Source organism: Nomascus leucogenys, chromosome 1a (genome assembly GCF_006542625.1).
Source record: "Nomascus leucogenys isolate Asia chromosome 1a, Asia_NLE_v1, whole genome shotgun sequence".
Lineage (NCBI taxonomy): Eukaryota > Metazoa > Chordata > Mammalia > Primates > Hylobatidae > Nomascus > Nomascus leucogenys.
In genome coordinates this window covers 63654408-63676279 of record NC_044381.1, presented here as the reverse complement: position 1 = coordinate 63676279, position 21872 = coordinate 63654408, and the positions used below count along the sequence as shown (strand labels likewise).

At 40.6% G+C, this 21872-nt stretch overlaps 1 protein-coding gene across 3 annotated transcripts in view; it reads left to right on the top strand.

The window, feature by feature from the left end:
- The window catches only part of MAMDC2 (MAM domain containing 2), a 181809-nt gene that overhangs the window by 99734 nt on the left and 60203 nt on the right, over positions 1–21872 (top strand). For all 3 annotated transcript variants that reach the window (XR_001114319.2, XM_003267395.4, XM_030810034.1), the window contains exon 9: positions 1036–1301. Coding sequence is in view for 2 of the 3 variants with exons in the window: in XM_003267395.4 (XP_003267443.1) it covers positions 1036–1301 (266 nt within the window). In the remaining variant the exon portion in view is untranslated. The remainder of the gene's footprint in view (positions 1–1035; positions 1302–21872) is intronic.

Genomic DNA, 21872 nt, shown 5'->3' with positions numbered 1-21872 from the left:
GCTCAGGCAGCCATTACAAAATACCACAGACTGGGTGGCTTAAACAACAGACATTATTTCCTCACAGTTCTGGAGGCCATGAGTTCAAAATCAAGGTGCCATCAGGGTGGTTTCTGGTGAGGGGTCTCTTCCTAGCTTGCAGATGGCCACCTTATCCTGTGTCCTCATATGGCCTCTTGGTGTATGGAGGAAGAGAGAGCTCTGGCATGTCTTTCTCTTCTTTTGAGTTAAATAACTGGGTAAAACTAAACCGTATACAAAGACTGAGGCACCCAAAAGAAAACCGACAGGAGGAGGAGCAGAAAAAAGAAAGAGAAAAAATAGGTGTTACTATTTTTTTCTTTTCTGCCCAGGCTTTCCAGGATACACGAACTCATTTTAAATTGACCATGGGGATGGTGGGAGGGGGAGGTTCCTGATCTTATTTTTCTTTATGTTGTTTAGAAGGAATAAAGGAAGAACACAGATCTTCAGCACCTGGGACGATCCATCTGATGAAAAGCCTGCTCTTCAAGGGCAGGTTTAACATTTGACCAAGAGAAGAGTAGGCTCTGCCCAGACACACAAACTTCCACAAAGACTGCCAGGCCAGCCTGAAATCCCACCATCTCTATTGGTCACTAAAGAGATAATAAGGAAAAATCTGCTCTGGGCCTTCCATTCACTACGGTTCAGTCCTCGGAATGTACAATCTAAGTCAGATGGTTGACCCAGGCAGCTGGTATCTCCAAGATGACTTCATCCTTTTTGTTTCATGAAAAGTGCAAATCCTAATTAATGACTAGAATCTGGGCATATTCTATAGAAAATCTGTACTGGTTTATAAAGTTTACTTAGAATTGAATGACGTATCATTTCAATAGAGGCACATGGATATTTTCTGTCACTTAAGCCACAGACATTAGAAAATGCTTTCTATCATTTAAAGCATAGCTGATAGTCTTTGCTGTCTAGTTCTACTTTAATTATATTTTACCACTTGCTAATCTAGATTAGATTATTTTGCATTGCTGATATGCTTTATCTTGTTTGCAGGGTATTACCTGCTAGCCAACACAAAGTTCACATCTCAGCCTGGCTACATTGGAAGGCTCTATGGGCCCTCCCTGCCAGGAAACTTGCAGTATTGTCTGCGTTTTCATTATGCCATCTATGGATTTTTAAAAATGAGTGACACCCTAGCAGTATACATCTTTGAAGAGAACCATGTGGTTCAAGAGAAGGTCTGGTCTGTGTTGGAGTCCCCAAGGGGTGTTTGGATGCAAGCTGAAATCACCTTTAAGAAGCCCATGCCTACCAAGGTACAGTAGAGCCAATTTCTCCTGTGTCCATGTTCAGTTGCTGGACTAGTTTGTGAATGTCCCTCTAGCTACTGTCAACTGGTGATATATTATTTTCCTTCTGTTCAGGCCTACGGCCTCACCCTTACACCCTACTCCCAGCCACATACAGGTTAATCCTTCAGTTATTTTCTGTTTTCTGGGTCTCTGAATCACAGCCACCTAGAGAGTTTGCTTTTTGTTTATCTCTTAAATTTCCTAAGACTAATTCAAAGACTGAGAGTACATGAATAGTTCTTCAAGTTCAACAGCTGAACTTTAGTTTGAAACTTTAGTCATAATTCTCTCTCCCTTTCTCTTTCCCTCCCTCTCTCTCAAACACACATACACACACTAGTGGGAATGCTAGTATTTTAAAAAGGTGAAATCAGTGAGTCTGGTTCTGCATGGAGGCTTTAAGGTTAACAACCTAAGGCTCTAGCTGAACACAGGATGAGGAAGCTCATTAAAAAATATAGAATCAACACCACCCTAGCCAGAGAGAATTTACATAAGGGAACTGTCAGCATCTGATTTTGATAGAAATGAGAATATAAAAAGAGATCTTTATTGCAAGGGGAATGGAAAAGAAAGCTGTAATCTCTCAAGCTTAGCAACTCATAAACTTAAAGAAGTTTTACAGATGCAATAAATTCTGTCAACTGCAACTCAGAATGAAACCAGTGTGGGAAAAATCCATTTTGTTTCAGCCTGTGTCAGTCAATCAGCAAATATCTCTTGAGTATCCTGTCGTGTAAGAAAGGGTCCCAAAGAAAAATAAGAAAGTGCTATCCTTCAAACAGATAACTCACACAGTGGTAGCTCAATAAACATTGTTGAATGAAGGAATGAATGAATGAATGAATCAGTCTATCACATTCAAATCCAGGAGTCACCCAAAGTGCAGGCTCCCCTGGGGAAGCTGCAAACTTGGGGGAACAGTAGAACCTGCACAGACATTCATAGCCCGAACTTCTCTTGGTTACAACCATCTGGATAGAATCATAGCTGTGTCCATCTATAACTTCCTGCTAAAGAAATCTAGTACACCACTCTTATCACAATGTTGCCTGGTTACTTTTAGTCCATCACAAAACCCTCCAGGACATCATTAAACTTTACCATGGTTAATCAAAGATCTCTGAAAATCTTTTGTTTCCATTGCTAGGTAAGAAGAAAAACTATTTTCCATTGCTAGGCAGGAATGGCATGGCAACCCCCTTGACTTACTGATTTCTAAAAGAGTTAAACTGATTTCTAATACCTCTAGCAGAGTAGAAGCATCTAAGTTTTACCACAATCTTACAGAAACAGCTTCTTATTATTTGTATGTGAATTAAGTAGATAGTGTTTTAAGTATTCCTTGCGTGATTTTATCAGTCTTTGATCACCTAACTAAATTGAGATACATTGTTCAGCTCCCTGGAGGAGAGAGGAAGCAAACAGGTGTTTCTGGTACCATGTTTCTACCCTTAGCTTAGACTCTTGCTCTTTAAGCTCATTGCCTAGACAATATCAAATAATTTTTGAAGAAGCCTTTCTTCCTATAAATGTCATCTTATAGATGGACTCTTGCAGCAGCATTATTGAACTTTCCTCTTCGATTTATTAGTCCTGGAGAAATCCAAGTTTCTCTGCACCTCTTAGGGATCCCAAAGGCCTAACTTGAGTTCCCATTACCAATTATTTAACTCTTACAAGTAGTTATAGTAATACACACACGCGCGCATGTACACACACACATGCACACACATACACACAAGCAAATACCAGAGTCCCACAATCAGGGGTGCACCAGAAAGTAATGGAATCTTCATTACACTCTATGTCCTATTTTGCTGATTTTTAAAAGGAGGATAAAATAAGCATTTTATTTATTCATTTGGCTTTGATTTATTTATTTATATATTTATTCATTCGTTTTCTTTACTCAACCAGTGTTTATTAGGTATATGCTCAGTACAAGGAATATAAAAATGAATGAGGCTCAGATCCTACCCTTGAAGAAGAAGAGATCACAGATGATAGAAGATTAAGATATGTAAGCAACTAACTACCATGCAATGTCATGTAAAGCCCACAGAAGGGCTACATAAAAAGACAGAGGAGTAGTTTTACCAGTTGCTGTAAAAAATAATGACAAATAGAGACCCAGCTGAGCCAGTGTTTAGATGGTTAAAATTCAGGCCATGCTGGATTCTAACTCCTGCTCATCACTCCACTCATCTCCCCCCACCCTACTTTATCCTCTATTAACAAACATGGGTTGTTTAGGAATCTGCCCATTCCTTTATAGTGAGTCTCTGCTTATACCTGAATTGGTGCACGCCTCCTAGCAGATGCCCCTAGGAATTTGCCCTTTTCTTCTTTGGTGGCCAACTACCAAGCCGCCCAGCAACTGCACAGTTCCCCACAACCACTTAGGGAAAAATGGATCTAGACCCAGTTGGGGCAGAGAAGTTCTTAAAGCACTCAGAAAGAACTAGTCATGGATTCAGCCCCAGTGCAGATGAGAAGACAGTATAGTTCAACACTAGAAAACTCTGGCTACATGTCTCAGAGTGGCCCTTAGTTCTTGGCAGGTCCCTGTTAGACAGAAATAGCTTCTCAGAGAGTAAAAGAACCATTTGACATCCATCATAGAAGCATGCGTTGGGTAAGCAGGAAACTAAAGTTCACTTATATAACATATACAGGTAGAAATAAACATACAAAAATATATTTAAGACAAGGGATAAAATGAGAAGTCAGTTTCCCTCACTAGTCCCTACTGCTGAACTCAAAATTCCACTTCCAGCCAGGAGTAGTAGCTCACACCTGAAGTCACAACACTCTGGGAGGCCGAGGTGAGTGGATCACCTGAGGTCAGGAGTTTGAGACCAGCCTGGCCAACATGGCGAAAACCCATCTCTACTAAAAAAATACAAAAATTAGCCGGGCATGGTGGCACATGCCTGTAATCCCAGCTACTCATGAGGCTGAGACAGGAGAATTACTGAACCCAGGAGGCGGAGTTTGCAGTGAGCCAAGATGACGCCACTGCACTCCAGCCTGGGCAATAGAGCAAGACTCCATCTAAAAACAAATAAATAAACATCAAGACTAACCGCCTCATTTGGCTGGGTGTGGTGGCTCATGCCTGTAATCCTAGCACTTTGGAAGGCCAAGGCAGGCATATCACCTGTGGTCAGGAGTTCAAGACCAGCCTGGCCAACATGGTGAAACCCCCATCTCCACTAAAAATATAAAAATTAGCCAGGCTGGGTGGTACACACCTGTAGTCCCAGCCACTCAGGAGGCTGAGGCACAAGAATCGCTTGAACCCAGGAGGTGGAGGTTGCAGTGAGCCAAGATCGTGCCACTGCGCTCCAGCCTGGGTAACAAAGCAAGATTCCATCTCAAAAAACAAATAAATACATAAATATTTAAAATTCTACTTCCACTTCATGTTTTTCTGATGGTTTTTCTTCCTGATTCACTGATGGCTTCTTCTATAACTCTAAATATATTTCCACCTCCATTTCTTGATTCATTAACCTTAACTGTGTTGGCTGACTCCCTACTATGAAAGAGAAGGAACTTATACTATTCTTTCTGCTTTTCTCTCTCTTCCTCGTAATTTTTAGTTTTGTTTTTATTTTGAACATTTTTCTTGGTTCCCTTTACAACTTTAGCACACTAAACCATCTATTTTTGGATCCATAAACTTTAGACAGTGTCTCTTCACAACCCACCGTCTTAAAATGAATAAATCTCCCCCAACCCCGCATTTCCCTTCACCTCTCTTACCCCCTTGACTTCCCAAATTCTCCCAGATATACAATTACTGAACTTTCACATTGTTACAGTGTAGAACATTTATATTCCTACAGTTAAGCCTTCTGTGCTTTGCTTATTGCATGATTTCCCTATGAGGACCCCCTTGGCATTTTGAAGAGGACAGTTGTGCCTTTGTGGTGAGAACATTTCTCACCTTACTGGATGTTTAGCATCTGTGATTATTGCAACAACCAAAATTATTTCCACACATTTCCAAATGGCCCTAGACGTGTCATCCTATCCTTGGATGAGAACCATTAGTCTTTAAATTGAATCTGACAGTTGAATTAAAAACCATCCTCACCTGCCATTCATTCTTGCTCCCCTGCAATCTGTCTCTGTCCAGCAGTAGAGTTACCATGCTGCAACCCTCCTCTGCAGGGACCCTTTGGCTTCCTATTGCTTTTAGAGAAAAGGCATGCTCTAGCATCAGCCACCTCCCCAGGTTTACGTCTTGCATTTTCCATTCTAATCACACTGAGCAATCCGTTCCTGGGACACACTCTGCTCTCTCCTACCTTAGATTATTGCATTCCCTGTTGCCTCTGCCTACATTCTTCTTATTTAGATCTCAGCTTAAACCTCACTTCCTCAGAGAATCCTTCTCTGACCCCCCTCTCCACTTCTATCCAGCATGGCCAGGTTAGGGTTCCCTGGCATCCTATGCTTCCCCTCCATCATCTTGGAGACAGCATAACTTAGTGATTAGGAGAACAGACACAGCAGTCTCTCTAGTTTTAAACCCCAATTCTGCCACTTACTAGCTTTGCAATCAGTCAGTTTTCTTAATTTCTCTCTTAATTTTCCATCTGGGACCAAAAACCTAGCAATGTACTTGGCACTCAGTTGATGCTCAATAATTGTCTGTTGACTGATTGTCACATTCTGACTTTTGAGCAGGGGTTATTCACCCTCATTAAAATCACCTAGGGAGGGCCAGCCATGGTGGCTCACACCTGTAATCCCAGCACTTTGGGAAGCCAAGACAGGCAGATCATCTGAGGTCAGGAGTTGGAGACCAGCCTAGCCAACATGGTAAAAGCCCATCTCTACTTAAAAATATTTCAAAGGCCAGGCGCAGTGGCTCACACCTGTAATCCCAGCACTTTGGGAGGCCGAGGTGGGCAGATCATGAGGTCAGGAGATCGAGACCATCCTGGCTAACACGGTGAAACCCCATCTCTACTAAAAATACAAAAAATTAGCTGGGCGTGGTGGCAGGCACATGTAGTCCCAGCTACTCGGGAGGCTGAGTCAGGAGAATGGCGTGAACCCGGAAGGCAGAGCTTGCAGTGAGCTGAGATCGCACCACTGCACTCCAGCCTGGGCAACAGAGCAAGACTCCATCTCAAAAAAAAAAAAATTTTTTTTTAAAAAATTAGCCGGGCATGGTGGTGCAAGCCTGTAGTCCCAGCTACTCGGGAGGCTGAGGCAGGAGAATTGCCCGAACCCAGGAGGTGTATGGAGGTTTCAGTGAGCCAAGATTTGCACTCCAGCCTGGGTGACAGAGCGAGACCTCATCTCAAAAAAAAAAAAAAAAATCATCTGTGGAGCTTTATAATGCTGATGTCCAAGTGTTACCTCAAACCAAGGAAAGCAGACCCTGAGATGGAGACTTACTTGCAGGAATTTTATGAGTGTTGCTCTTGGGATCACCACAGAAGGAAGGGAAGGAAAGGAAGCAGGATCAGGCAGGGGAAGCTGTCGGGCTGCAGTGCATTCTCAAGGAAGGCCTCAGCTGACCTACAGGGAGCTCTGAAACTGGTGTGGCCTTTCAGAGTTGTCCTGTTTCAGAGCAATGTTGTCTTTATAGTCCCATATTGATTGGTCATTGGATGCTGGCTACCTCAGGAAGAGGGTATTGCCTTGAAATGCCGAGCAACTTTCCACAGGTGATTAACAAGCCGAGTGCTGTCCACTGGCTACACTTTCAGCAACTGGGAGAATAAGCCCTTCATTCCTGAAGGATCAGTTGGGTGGTGCATCGACTATACTGATTAGGTCAGAATCTTTTGGTATGGGGCCTGGGAATCAGTATTTTATAAAGTGCACCAGGGTATTGTAACATCCAACATAGAGAACTATTGCTCTGAATAACCACAATAAACGCAAAAAAGAAGAGAGCAGTAAGAAAGACCGTGTGTTTCAGGCTCATATGCAGCTGAGCTGCACTGAAACCAGGCATGGTAGCCCAGCAGATTTTGTGGTAGCCAAAGGCCTGTGCAAGGATATGTCTGTGTAGTGTCCCTGCCCAGGTCCCCCCCCCTGAAGTGCTGGGAGATGTTCCTGTGACCATACAGCTGGACAGGAACAGAGTTAGATGAACCTTCTTCCTGCCCCTAGGTAGCCTTTTCATTGCGAGTAACTCAGAAAGCTAGAGTCAGATCAGCAGTCCTCGTGTGTACCCTGTAAGCCAGGAACCCCTGTCAAAGCTTCAGAGATCAAGAGTTTTCCAGAGCTATGACACCCAAACCTACGCTATTGTTTTCCACATGTGGTTTCTGTCCACAAAGAGTACGTTTCTCCAAAATTTCTTGCCATTGAGAAAGGAGTTTTAAGTCACAGAGCACCCAAATAAGCATACGGCCAACACTTGTCAGGTGTCACGGTCTGTCTGGAAGCTTCATATTGGCTGTTGTGGCTGGCTTAATAACTCAGTATTGACTTTACTTCCGAACTGATGACAGTTTAAGAGATTTTTCTGAGCCTATCGAGCTTAGCATACATTTTGTATTAGTTGGAATTTCTAATGACTGAGTCCTGAAATGAACTTGCTGGAACTTCTAGAAGGTTCAGAGTTCAACCTGGGTCAGAACAAGGCAGAAGCTGGCTGTTTATCAACTACCTACTTTGTGCTGGGCGGCACATGCTCTCTTGTTTAGTCCTTAATACGCTACAGTAACACCAAATTTAGGTGAAGAAACTGAAGTTTCAGGAAATTTAAATAGTTTGATTCTTCCTTTTTCCTTGCCACTCTTCCCCAAATTCCAGACAAAACTCTTCAGTGACACCCCTAAAATTCATATCAAACATGTCTACTTCTCTCTCTCCAGCCACCACCCTAGTCTAAGCCACCATCATTTCTTACTTAAACGACTTCAATATCTTCCTAGCTGGATGTTCTCTTCCACCTTTCTCTATACTCCAGAGAGAGAGAGAGATGCAGCAGCCAGAATCATTTCTTTGAAACGGAAATCAAATCTTGGCCCTCCCCTGTGTGAAACAGTTCTATGGCCTTCAGAATAAAGCTTCATCCCATACTGTGGTTTTTGAGGTCCTGCACAGTTGGATCACTGCCCACTTTGCTGGCTTCATCTGCCTTCATTCTGCCACAATCACAGGGTCTCACAGTCCACATAGTTACGTGGGCCTTTTCTCTGTTCCTTGAGTCCCAAGGCCTTTCCTGGCCCAGGGCCAGTGCTCTGCACATGGGGTGCCTCCTGCCCTAGCCATTCCCATATCAAGCTGGCTCCCATGCTTCTGTCCCAGGTCAAGTGCTTCCTCTCAGAAAGGAACATTCCTGACTGCCGCCCAGTTTATAACCGCTTTCCTCATATCCAGATTACTCCCCATTAGTTTGCCCAGTTTATTTTGTGTATAACATTTATCCCAATCTGAAATGATCTCATTTGTTTATTTGTTACTTGTTCATTGTCCATCTCTTTTCCTGTGAAAATATAGCCTTCACGAGGACAGGGACCTTGCCGGTCTTGTTCATCTCTGTATCCACAGCATCTAGCACTGTGCCCTGGTGCAAAGTAGGTCATCAGTAAAATTCTGCTCAATAAATTTTGTTTGGTACCTATGTGGTCAATGAATGAATAAAAGAATGAATGAGTGGACTTTCTAAGGTTGGGAAGTGGCAGAGCTGGGGTCTGAATCATGATCTAGTCAACTCTGAAGGCTGCCCTTTAGTGCAGGGTATCTTTGGGTGGTCAAGGTCTCTCTCCAATCTTGGGGAAGGCCTGTTCTTGTGCACCTGGAGAAAATGAGGCTCTTCAAGCCTGCCTTGGGATATAGGTACCTTTTGTTATTTAATTCTCACAATACTCCTGTGAGGGAAGTAAAGTATTTCTTTTCAGTGTCCTTGACATTTTCAAATGCAGTCTAGCTTAAGATCCCCCAGATGATCTAGTAGAAACGAATGCCTAAACTGAGAGCTTGGCACACGTGTCACCTGCCTATGCTTTGTGACCTCTGAACCCATTTCTAAAGCATGTCAGGTGTGATTCTTCAGGGCCCAACTCAAAGACAGTACCTGCTTTCATGAACATTATTTCCACCTCTCATGAGTTGTCACATGGGACCAGAGCTGAGGTGAGTGAGCAGCAGCCTGTGCAGAATTGTAAAGTCCAGCCTTTCAGCTTCTCTCCTCTTATTTCCCTCACTCCTGATGCCTGCCTTCTGACTCCCCTGTGCCTTTCTGATGGCCTCCCACTCTGGATGTTGCTTTACCTTGCTTTCTCCTATTTCCACTTACCCAACCTGTTTTAAGGACAATGGGCTGCTTATTAATAACCCCTTGCTGTCTTCCCTGGGTAGTTTAATCTTTGGCAGAAACTACAGGGATGAAGCAATGCTAAGAGTTTCCCTTAGACCATTCTAGCAAAGTAGCCTTATGGACAGATTCTGTGTGATATTATCACAGCCGCCAACAACAGAGGCTGTTGTTGAACACTCTCCAGCACTTCATTTGATGACACAGCTCCCTAGGAAGGAAAGCAGTCCAGCACCATTTAACAGATGAAGAACGCTCAGGCAGAAAATTAAGGACGTTGTTCAACATTACACAGCTATTAAGTGGCTGAACTGAGAAGCAGATCCAGGTCTTTTTGACTCCAGAATTGATGCTTTTTACACTAAGCCTAGTGTAAAAAGCCTCCCAGCCCTTGCCTGGCTAACATCAAAAGTGTAGGATCAGGTGAGAAGGGGAGCCCAGCCCCAACTCTCAGGATTCCTGAAAAAAATTTGGACTTTATTTTTAACCTTCTGGTGTTCTAGTTTAGAAATAACTTTGGCTCCTAGGAGGGGTCAAAATTCAAGGTGCTTTAACGTAGACAAAGGAAAGCTGTGGGTTAGAGGAAAATGTAGCATAATGCATAAGACACTTGGCTGTGGGTTTGCTGGCACTAATGGCATTATAGTTTGAGCAAGTTATGTAACCTTCCTGAGCCTTACTTTTCTTTCATGTGTAAAATGGGTATACCAGGAGTATAGCCATATATCCATAGTATATGGTAAAGATCAAAGGCAATGCATCATATAAAGTTCTTAGCATAGTACCCACACACATCATTTATTAAATTTAGCTGAGCAGAGAGAGAAAGACTAATGAATGTTTTTTTCTTAGTCTGATCCTCATAAAGTTTTATAGACAACATCTCTTAAATACGTGGATAATTCTATACCCTGATTTTTGCTGTGAAGTTCTTTAAACTAAAAATCAGGTCAGTTAAACCTTTATTTTAACAAGATGATACTTTCTTAAAGAAATGGCTGCTTTTATACAATTATAAACAGTTTACAATAATAAAACTTTAATGTTTTAAGAAACATTTTGAAAAAGGATGAATCACAAAATGGTCCTCTGGATCTGTTTTTCCTCTTTGTGAAATAGAGAGCAGGTAATAACAGTTATCTTGAGACTTTCACACATTAAGGAGGATAATGAGGAAAGAGAACAATTCAGTCCAAAACACTTTTCCTAAAGTCCAAATATTAGGAAAGACTGGAGAGTGATTGTCACAAATTCCATAACAATGGACGCAAACATTAGCCCTTATATATTCAAATCCTTAGTTTATCTTTATGCTTGGTCACCCATGGTAGCATACATATTAGATCCTGCAATGCCTTCTGGCCTGAAGCTGGCCTTTCCTTTAACAAAGATCATTCAGTGTTCTGTTAATTAGAAGCACTGGGAGGAAATCGATATTGTGTTCATTAAATATTTCTTTTGGAGAAAAATCGTTAAACAGTCCATAAATGAAAATAACTAAAGGCATTCCATTTCACTGGGATCAGGCTTAATAATCAGCCCAGCAGTCATTAAAATCTTCATGGTAAATCCTTTTAAGTCTGTATCTTTACTGTGTCACGGGACTGAAAAAAATAAAACTTCAAAGTCATTTACGTATTTGGGAGAAAGTCCCCATCCAACCAGTTTTTAAAAATATAAATACATATTTTTTTTTCACTAGGTGAGAATCTTGTGTCAGCCCTTCTCATCTTATGTCTCATGGAGCACAAATCCCTTGAGATATTCTATTGAAATAGAGTTCTGTTGTCAGATGAGTTCGCGGAACTTGGCAGACTGGATCTCTACTCCACACACATGAAGATTCACAAAGCACAGTAACATATTAGAAACTCTCGATAAGGTCTACATTAAAGAATCCAGTTTAACTTTGTTAAAGGGTGACAATTTTCTCAAAGCAATTAACCTAGAATCCTTGTCTTGTATAGCACATATCACCATCATACTACTTTCATAGCACTTAAAGCATTATGTTGAAATTGTCTACTTACCTATCTCCTTAAATCAGATGTAAGCTTCTGGAGAATACGGCTCCATGTTTTTTGTTTGTTTGTTTGTTTTGTTTTTTATTCCTAATGTTGAGGCAATTTCTGGAACAGAGTGGGTTCTCCTGTTAGTAACCCACTAAATAGTTAAGACAGAAAACTATACTATCAATGAATAGGTGTTGATGGTAAGGAAGAACATAATTCCATCAAAGGAAAAAGGAAGATTAAATGTTTCTGCCTACGGATAAGATAAACTAGAATCCCTTACAGCATAGCACCTGAGCAATTTGTCCTACAAGGAATTTTAGTGTGAATACTTAAAGCCAGGAATACCTGGCTAGAGTGAATATTAGGACATTTATGGACATGTATATGCTGAGTCTGATTTGGAACGTTTTTTTTTTTTTTTTTGAGACAGGGTTTCTGTTGCCCAGGTTGGAATGCAGTGGCACAATCATTGTTCACTGCAGTCTCCACCTCCTGGGCTCAAGCAGTCCTCCCACCTTAGCTTTCCAAGTAGCTGGGGTGCAGAGCCAGCTAATTTATTTTTCATTTTTTGCAGAGACAGGGTCTCACTAAGTAGCTCAGGCTGGTCTCAAACTCCTGGCCTCAAGTTATTCTTCCACCTCAGCCTCCCAAAGTGCTGGGATTACAGGCGTGAGCCACCATGCTTGGCCTGTTTTGGAACTTTTTATGATGGTATTTACTAAAACCAAGAGCTGTGATTCTCCCCTTTGAAACAGCTTCCCTTTCTTAAACTGTGCCTTTTCCTGTTCCCAAGAACCTAAATCAAGTTTTACCAGCCCCCATGCAAATCCCAATCCTTTCCCTGCCCCACAACACAGCTTACCCAGCCTCCATTCTGCGATCATGGTCAACGATGTGGTTGCTTCCACGTCATACCCTCCCACCTGCAGGTCTTCCTGGCTTCTCCACCTGGGTCTTCCTAATGCCTGGAAACCCAGGGTAGCTTTCATCTTTACCCCAGTCTTCTCAGCACAGCTGGAGAAAATAAGACTAATCTCCACTGTCCCCTCCATCCTGCTGGGAAAGCCTTTTATGCATCTCATCTCTTGTTGACTTTTCCTCATCCCCCATCCCAGATATTCAGATCTATTTTCACTCGCAAATTTCCAACTGGATCCTCCCTGCCTCATTCTTGGGATGTGATCTCATGGGTTCATCTCCTAAAGGATAAAGGCATCCAACACAAGCTCCTTCAGTTCTATTCCTCTCTGAATCTTCACCTGCCCTTCTTCATCTCGTGATCAATCTGACAAAGAAAGCATTATCCTTGCTCTTCGTCAAAACCAACCTGCCCATCTAGGCATTTGATCTCACCTTCTTGCCTCCTGTGGGAACTTATTTCATAAATTATTCCCTCTCTCGTAAATCTTCAATCTCCATTAGTCCTTTGCATACTGCCAATACATGTTAGTCTCCTGCATTCGACACAAATGAACAATAAACCTTCCTTTCATCTCAGTACCCATTTAAGCTGCCAATCCCTCCCATTCCTTCAGCCTCCAAACTTCTGGAAAGATGTATCTTCAATTACTGTCTTCACTCCAGTGTGGCTTCTCATTCCTCAAATCCTTGTCTTCTGCCCTCTGCCTTCCTCCTCCAATGCTCCCTCAGCGTTTATCAACAGCAAAGTATATCTCATTGATCTTGTTGCAGAAATCATTATACATACCCAAGAAAGTCCTATGCGTCTATCAATGTCTACCTCAAATGCCTCTTCCTCTTTGAATCTTTTATAAGTCATTGACTTGGGTTTTACTTGTTGGAATAGTATTTGTGTAATGAAGTAGCTCTAGTTCAGGAATATAAAGAGTTGCCCTGACTCTAGCATTTACTATGTAAATCAGAATGTCATGTCACCTTTCTATGAAACAAGGACATGTTTTAAAATGACTTCTAGGTCTCTTCTACCTCCTGTTATATTTTTCTCATCTTAATAGCAGAAACTGTGTTTTAACATTGTGCAACATGGTTCTTGTTGGTAATTTTCTCTATTCCTTCATTTTCTCTTACAAAAATCTTTTCCTTTTAGGAAAAAAAAAGTTGAAATTTAAGTCTTTGATTCAAATTTCCACCTTTAAAATCTTTTTAACTGTGCCCTTACAGAATGAAAATATGATTACATGTAAAATACCTACGGTTCTGAAGTTTTAAAGGCAGCCCTAGAAGTTCACTCGAATAGAAGAGCAAGTCTAGAAAGCTTCTGTAGAGATTTATAAATAGTTGGCTATTTAACAGCAAGAAGGAAGCAGAAAACCAATGTGTAGACAAGATACATGAGAGGAGGTGAATTTCCTATCACATTTCATGACGTGTGAGAATACTGGAAGAGAACTGCTTCAGGATATTAATGTCCCAGCATTATTAAAGCAGAGCAGCTGAGAGCAAAGTAGAAATAGAAAGGTCATTAATTACTGACAAGATAATCAACACATTATAGAGCAGATTAAGGTGGCTTTGTACACAGAACAAGGAAAATTATACTGTCAAGTGGAATAAGTTTTCATGTCAAAGAATAAGGAGCTAAGTATGGAAAAGGAACCTACTCTTGAGTTTTTCAAGCTAAACTCTGCATCATTTGTGAGTCTAAGAATTCTACATTGCTTTAAATATGAGTAAGGCAGGCTGAGATACTCTTGTTTTCCTTCTGTTTCATTTCCTTTCAGTTATTTATTGAGACCTTCTGTGTTTCATGCCAACTTATGAGAAAATTACTGGGAAGATAGATTAGCACAACTGGTAGTTGCTGACACATAGTTTACATGAACATAGTGTTTATGTCAGTCCATTCTTTCATGACTTTTCTGAGTAATTTCATGGAACATTGTCAGATCAGCAATTTGTTCTCCAAGCAATATGGAGACATCCGAAAAGACAGACCAGGCATTCTTTCCCTATACTTTTACTAATAAGCTTAATTAGGCAAACATTTATTCCAAAGTTTGTTTATGAACCTGAAAATACCACTTCCCTTCCCCACTTCTAAACTTCTATCTTGTGAATATTTCACAGCCTTACAATCATTGCATTTTAAAGAAATATTTTCCCAAATTCTGGGTGATGCCGCATTATTTTTTGATGCTTGCATTGAGATTATCTGGGGACCCTCTGGTTTTCTGAGCTCATAGACCAAATAAGTATTTGCTGGCCTCTAGAGCTACAAGCTCAACTCACGCAATTAGAAATTGACAATTCACACATTAATAAAGACTCTCTAATTTCACCAGAGGAAACATACCTTATTTCCTTTTGCATAGATATCCCTACCTTTCCCTTCTTCTCTTGTATATCTTTCTCTGGATATTTTCTGCACTATCTGTTTAGTACTTAACTTCTAGTAGAAGTCTCTCTCCAGTGAGTCCACAAATCACTTCCCTGTGGCATATCCCACCACATCACTGACAGTCCATGAGCTTTTACTTTTTGTTTAGTACCAGGTTACATATGTATCTATACAATGTTCAAAGATAAATTACTATTTGTGGCCCTCCCATTTCATCTCAATCTTCAAAATAAGACATTTGGTACTGCTTTATTCTTCAAATGAGGAATGCCACATAAACAAATCTGAAAGGCAAATGTCAAGCCAGAGGGGGAAAGAAAAGGTTGCAACATATGCAACAAAGTCTTAATACATTTAAAATAAATATATAAATCTAATAAATCAATAAGCAAAAGGTAAACTAAGCAATAGGAAAGAGGATAGGATATATACAGGCAAATCAGAAAAAAAGAAATATAACCAGAAAATAAATGCACAAATACACCCAACCTCATTATAATCAAAGACATTATGTTTTTAGACAGGGTCTTACTCTGTTACCCAGGCTGGAGTGCAGTGGTGTGATCATAGCTCACTGTAACCTTGACCTCTGCAAGGTCAGGTGATCCTCCCACCTCAGCCTCCCAAGTAGCTGAAACTACAGGTGTGCACCATCATGTACAGCTAATTTTTGCATTTTTTGTAGAAATGGGGTCTCACTATTACCCAGCTTGTCTCAAACCCCTGGGCTCAAGTGATCCACCCATGTATGGCCTCCCAAAGTGCTTTACAAGTGTTAGCCAACACACCTAGCCAAAGAAATCTTAAAAGTAATGAAATAATACATTTGTCTATGAAAATATTTTAAAAACATAATACCCTGGAGTATGATGTTTATATTAATTGCTGTATTTATACTGTATACTGTTTGTATTGTTCAATTTATTAATTAAAAAATCTCACTTTAGATGCATGTATAAATATACCCATTTATATATATACATATATACATATTTGGGTCTAAAGTGAAAGATTTATTTTTAAATACATATAATATGTACATATATACATATAAATGTTTTCTGGTCTAAGTGATAGATTTATTTTTCAATATATGTAATATATATGTATACATACATATTAATGTTTTCTAGTCTAAAGTGAAAAATTTTTTAATTGATAATTGAATAAATACATTCAAATATATTTACATATGTATATACAGTCATGTATCACTTAATGACAGGGATACATTCCAAGAAATGTGTTTGTTAGGCAATTTTGTCCTTGTGAGGACATCATAGAATATTTATACAAACCCAGATGGTATACCCTACTACACACCTAGACTGTATGGTATAGACTATTGCTCCTGGGCTTCAAACCTATACAGGATGTTATTGTATTAAATACTGTCAACAGTTACAACACAGTGGTAAGTATTTGTGTATCTAAACATATCTAAAGAGAGAGAAGTACAGTAAAAATAGGGTAGTATAATCTTATGGAACTACCATTGTATATGTAGTCCATCATTGACTGGAATGTCATTATGCAGTGTATGACTGTATATGTATATATATAAACATATGTGTGCATGCATAATACACACACACATACACACACACACACGCACCCACACACATACATATAACATTACCCTGGAAAGGTGAGGACGCAAGGAAATAAGGATTATCATGTGCTCTTATATGAGGGTAAATTGGCACAATGTTTTAATAACAATTTAATTACATGAATAAAAAAAGCACTCAAACACGCATACTTTATGACATAACAATTCTACATCTAGGGATTTATCATAAGGAAATAATCATGGTTATGAACAAAGATTTAGCTATAATCGTTCATTCCAGTAATATTTGTAATACTGAGAAAGTGGAAACTACTGTATTGTCTGTTATTAGGGGTTGGTTAAATAAGTGTGGCATAGGTTAAAAAGGGGTAAGAGTTATGTAAGCTTTAAACTGCAGCTCTTCTTCACCTCATGGATCTACACTTTGGCTTGGGAATCAATGAAAATCAGGCTAATTGCCTCTATGTCTCAGAGGTGGGTAGGGCAAAGTCAGCATTCTTATTAGCAGAGGATTGCTAAAAGTGCCTGCTGTCTTCTTCGGGCCCAGGAGGGGTTCATCTAGAGCAGAGTGAGCCCTTGAGAGGCAAGAGGAAGACCTGGATTCTTCCTTTTTTGCTGTTTGTGGATTGCATTCTATAAATCTATATTCTGGCAGGACTGACTTTTTTGTAACTCCATCCAAGTGAGCCACAACAATGACTCCAATTATAATGCCTATCCTTGGGCATGACAATTAAATTGGTCTTTACATTTTATTACATTACATTTGTCAGGGAAGTGTTTGACCAGGAGAACTCCCTATGGGAGGTGGGCCAGAGAGAAATCACATTGTATGTTTACCCCAGCATTGATTTTTTTTACACAAAATCACAGGCAGCCTGGAGGCCTATTAGAAATCACCAGACTGGCTGGGCACAGTGACTCACACCTGTAATCCCAGCACTTTGGGAGGGTGAGGCAGACAGATCACTTGAGGCCAGGAGATCAAGACCAGCCTGGCCAACAGGGTGAGACCCATGTTGGAGATACTATGGCTGGTTTGACATTCTCTACTAAAAGTAAAAAAATTAGCCAGGCATGGTGGTGCATGCCTGTAATCCCAGCTACTCAGGAGGCTGAGACATGAGAATCCCTTGAATCCAGGAGGGAGAGGTTGCAGTGAACCATGATTGCGCCACTGCACTCTAGCCCATGCAATAGAGTGAGACCCTGTCTCAGGAAAAAAAAAAAAAAAAAAAAACAGAAGTCACCAGATGGTCACCTGCCCTTTTGAGGAGAACATGTAAAAATCAGGAAGGCATTTGCACCTATTTTCCTTCAGTGATAATGAAAGCTTTATGGGGTAATTAAATATAATAACGTCTTCATTAGTAGGGTGGGGAATTAGAGACTAAAACATTAAAAATGATGTCATCTTAGCTTTGTCTACTGTTCATTTTTTCAGAGGCTTTTTCTCATTTATTTTCCACTTGCATCTTCAACATTAATTGTGTAGGATTAGTCTTCTCTGTCCCACCATGAAAAGAACATGAATTTTGTAATCAGACAGACTTTGCTCTCAAAATAAGGGGGAAAAGTGAAAATGGGTGCAAGTGAAGATGGGGGTGTAGATGTGGATGTCGGAGAAGCTGTGAGCATTTTTGGGGGGGGCCTACATTTTCAGTGCAGGGCAGGGCAGTGATGTCTTCGGCTAAGGGCGAGAAGGACGTGACTGAGGTGAGGGAAGAGCTGCTGTGGAGAGGAGGAGATACTATGGCTAGTTTGACATTAGCCAGTTTTGAAAATCAGCCACAATCTATGCAAGAGTCAGGCTCCTGTGCTGAGTTACCAAAATACTCTATCAACAAACGTAAGGCAAAATGACAGGAAGCTGGTTGTAAACACAAGTCAAAGAAATGTTTGGTCCCAAGCTATTAATTGGGGAGTTGCATCATGTCTCTCAGAATCGTATTTTAAGATACCTAAAGCAAAATAGGGAAAATGAGGGGGCTGTATAATGAGATACATTCTATCAGGGATCAGGGAGGGGTGTAATGTTTCATACCCAAGTCTGCAACTGGCTGTTGTGTGAGCTGCTATCACAGGCTCTCTGGGCCTGTTCTTCATTCTAAAAAATGGCTGATTCTGTGGTCCCTTCTGGAACCTCCCCTCCCCTTACAGTGGCCTAAAGATCAGAAAATAAAGCAGATTTCTGAAATCTTTGAGTCGAGAGATTTGGATGTTTACCATCCAAATAGCAATGTAAAGTTCAGCTACAGGCCTGTATTCTATCACAGTGTGGTCCCTAGCCCAGACCTGAAGGCTCCTGGGAGCAGAAAGACTTTCACACTGGGAAAAGCTGGAAGTTGCTTGATCTCTGTCACTTGTGAAAGCCAAAAGTTAAATCAGATGGGTCTTTTAAAAAAGAAAAAGCTAACCAGATTGGTCCTTTAAGAAAAAAAGTATTGGTCAGCTAAAAACTTATTTAAAAACACATGGTCATTCTGCCTTTTGTGGGAGATGAAGACCAAATACAGTATCTGCAGCAGGCATGCTTTTGCAGTTTAGCAACTATTTCTCAAAATAGTGCTAGGTTCTAAGAATGCTAAACCCTCACACTTACTTTTCTAGATAAAGCTTCACTTAGCCTGTCTTCAGGGATTTGTAATAATTTCATCCATTTTTCCAAGTATCTCAATATTGAAATTTTTTTAAAACTGTATTACAACTTATTGTCAAACAGTTAAATGAATGCAATTACATCGTATAGAATATCTTACAGATGTGTCAATAGCATCTTAATGAAGGGCTCTGGAATTTCACTGACTGGATTATAGTAATTTTGTGAATAATTATGCCACCAACTCTGTAGTTGTCATAACCAAATTTATCTGTGCAAATGATTTCAAAAGATTCTAACCTCATCAGAAGAAAAGTTAAATTTAACTCAAAATCGAACCGTCTGGGAAATTGTTGAGGTCTACCACTTATAACAAGAACTTAACTAGGTTCATTTTGTGAACATGGGTAAGTTATGATATTGTTGGCACAGGACTGAAATGTTTCTATGCAAATATAGAAGGCAATTTCTGGAAGTTATCATTTACATGCTAATTATAGGCCTAAATGGGGCCATTCAATTGGTAAAGTAGTTAGTGGATTAACCCAAAAACCTGGCCTACCATGTCTATCAAGCAGGCCATGGAATCCACTCTAAAAGGCAGTGAAAAAACATTTAATACAGTCAGTGTTTAGTTCTTTAACACAAACAATCCTTTTGAACTACATAACAAAGATTTGATTTGATTTCACAGCACCCAACAAAATTTATTTCCTCCTTTTTCTGGCAAAATTCTATTCATTATATTTGGTAGTTCTTAAAACTATCACATCTCATAAAGTGAAAAGCAATAACCCTGATTATTTTAAAACCTATCTTGATTTGGTTTGAGAACATGAATTCCTGACATATCTGATTCTCTACTTTTTCTTCCGGGTACTTTTTTTTTTTTTTTAAGACAGGATCTCACTCTGTCACCCAGGCTGGAGTGCAGTGGTGTGATCACAGCTCACTGCAGCCTCAACCTCCCAGGCCGAGGTGATCCTGCCACCTCAAACCTCCTGAGTAACTGGAACTACAGGTGTGCGCCACCATGCCCAACTAATTTTTTGTACTTTTAGTAGAGAGGGGGTTTCGCCATGTTGCTCAGGCTGGTCTCGAACTGGCAGCAATCTGCCTGGCTTGGCCTCCCAAAGTGTTGAGATTACAGGCATGAGCCATGGCACCTGGACTTGTGGGTACTTTAACCAGGAACTTTTATGAACTTTGACAGGCCTAGGGCCAGTCTGACCCCTTTGACTGACACAACCTTGTAGGTGGGTTTCCACACAGACCCTCTCCTAATCAACTACCCCCCTTAAAAAAAAAACAACTTTAGAAGAGACTTAAAATTATATACTATGAGGAGCATTTGTTCAGTGACCTTTTAGGTTCTGCTGCCTGTCATTATGTTGTTTCTAGAGAGCAGATCATTGGTTTTTTGAAAGGGAGAAATATGAAAATGAGGATATTCTATTGCCCTTTAATAATTACAGTTTTCTAAAGCAGGAAATTGGAACAATAAATCCTTGATAATCCAGGGGATGATTATTCAGTTTGGGTATTAGTCCATCGGCTTTGCATTTCTGCTCCTTTACCTTTCGTTTCTAGGGCTTGAGGATATTTCTTTCTTTCTTTTTTTTGAGACAGAGTCTTGCTCTGTCACGTAGGCTGGAGTGAAGTAGCACCATCTTGGCTCACTGCAACCTCTGCCTCCTGGGTTCAAGCGACTCTCCTGCCTCAGCCTCCTGATTAGCTGGGACTACAGGCGTGAGCCACCATGCCCAGCTAATTTTTGTATTTATGTAGAGACAAGGTTTTGCCATGTTGGCCAGGCTGGTTTTGAACTCCTGACCTCAAGTGATGTGCCTGCCTTGACCTCCCAAAGTGCTGGGATTATAGGTGTGAGCCACCGTGGCTGGCCCATATTTCATTGCTTGTTAGAACAATCACCTGGTGATGTGTAGAGGAAGAGAAAACTAAATCTAGTCCATTTTTAGAACAGACTTGTTCTGAGTGGAGAGAATAAATAGGTTGAAATCGACAGTGAATCCAAAAATCAGGTAACAGATTTGGTCACAATGACTTCTCCTGTAATCCCAGCACTCTGGGAGGCCAAGGCAGGCAGATCGCTTGAGCCCAGGAGTTCGAGGCCAGCCTGGGCAACAAGGTGAAACACTGTCTCTAAAAAAAAAAACAAAAATTAGCCGGGTGTGGTGGTGCATGCCTGTAGTCCCAACTATTTGGGAGGCTGAAGCAGGGGGATCACTTGAGCCCAGGAGGTTGAGGTTGCAGTAAGCCAAGATCATACCACTGTACTCCAGCCTGGGCACAGAGTTGGACTCTGTCTCAAAAAAAAAAAAAAAAAAAAAAATTCCAGCTCTGAAAGTGCCTAGCACAAGGACTGCACATAACAGGAATTTAGTAAGTGAGGTTTTATAATCCACACAACAGTTTTCTACTACTCTTGACCAGTAGTTCTCAGGGAGATTTTCCCCCAATGGACATTTGGCAATGTCTGAAGAAATTTTTGATTGTCACGACTTGGCAGTGATGCTGGCATCTAATGAGTGGAGGTTACAGTTGCTGCTAAACATCCTACAACGCACAGGGCAGTCCTCCATAACAAAGAATTATCCAGCCCAAAAAGTCAGTAGTGCTGAGGTAGCAATACTCTGTTGTGGATTTTAAAAAGCATGTATACTATGTATTTTTAGTACAGTAGAGAGTAAGTTAAGTAATATTGTTGAT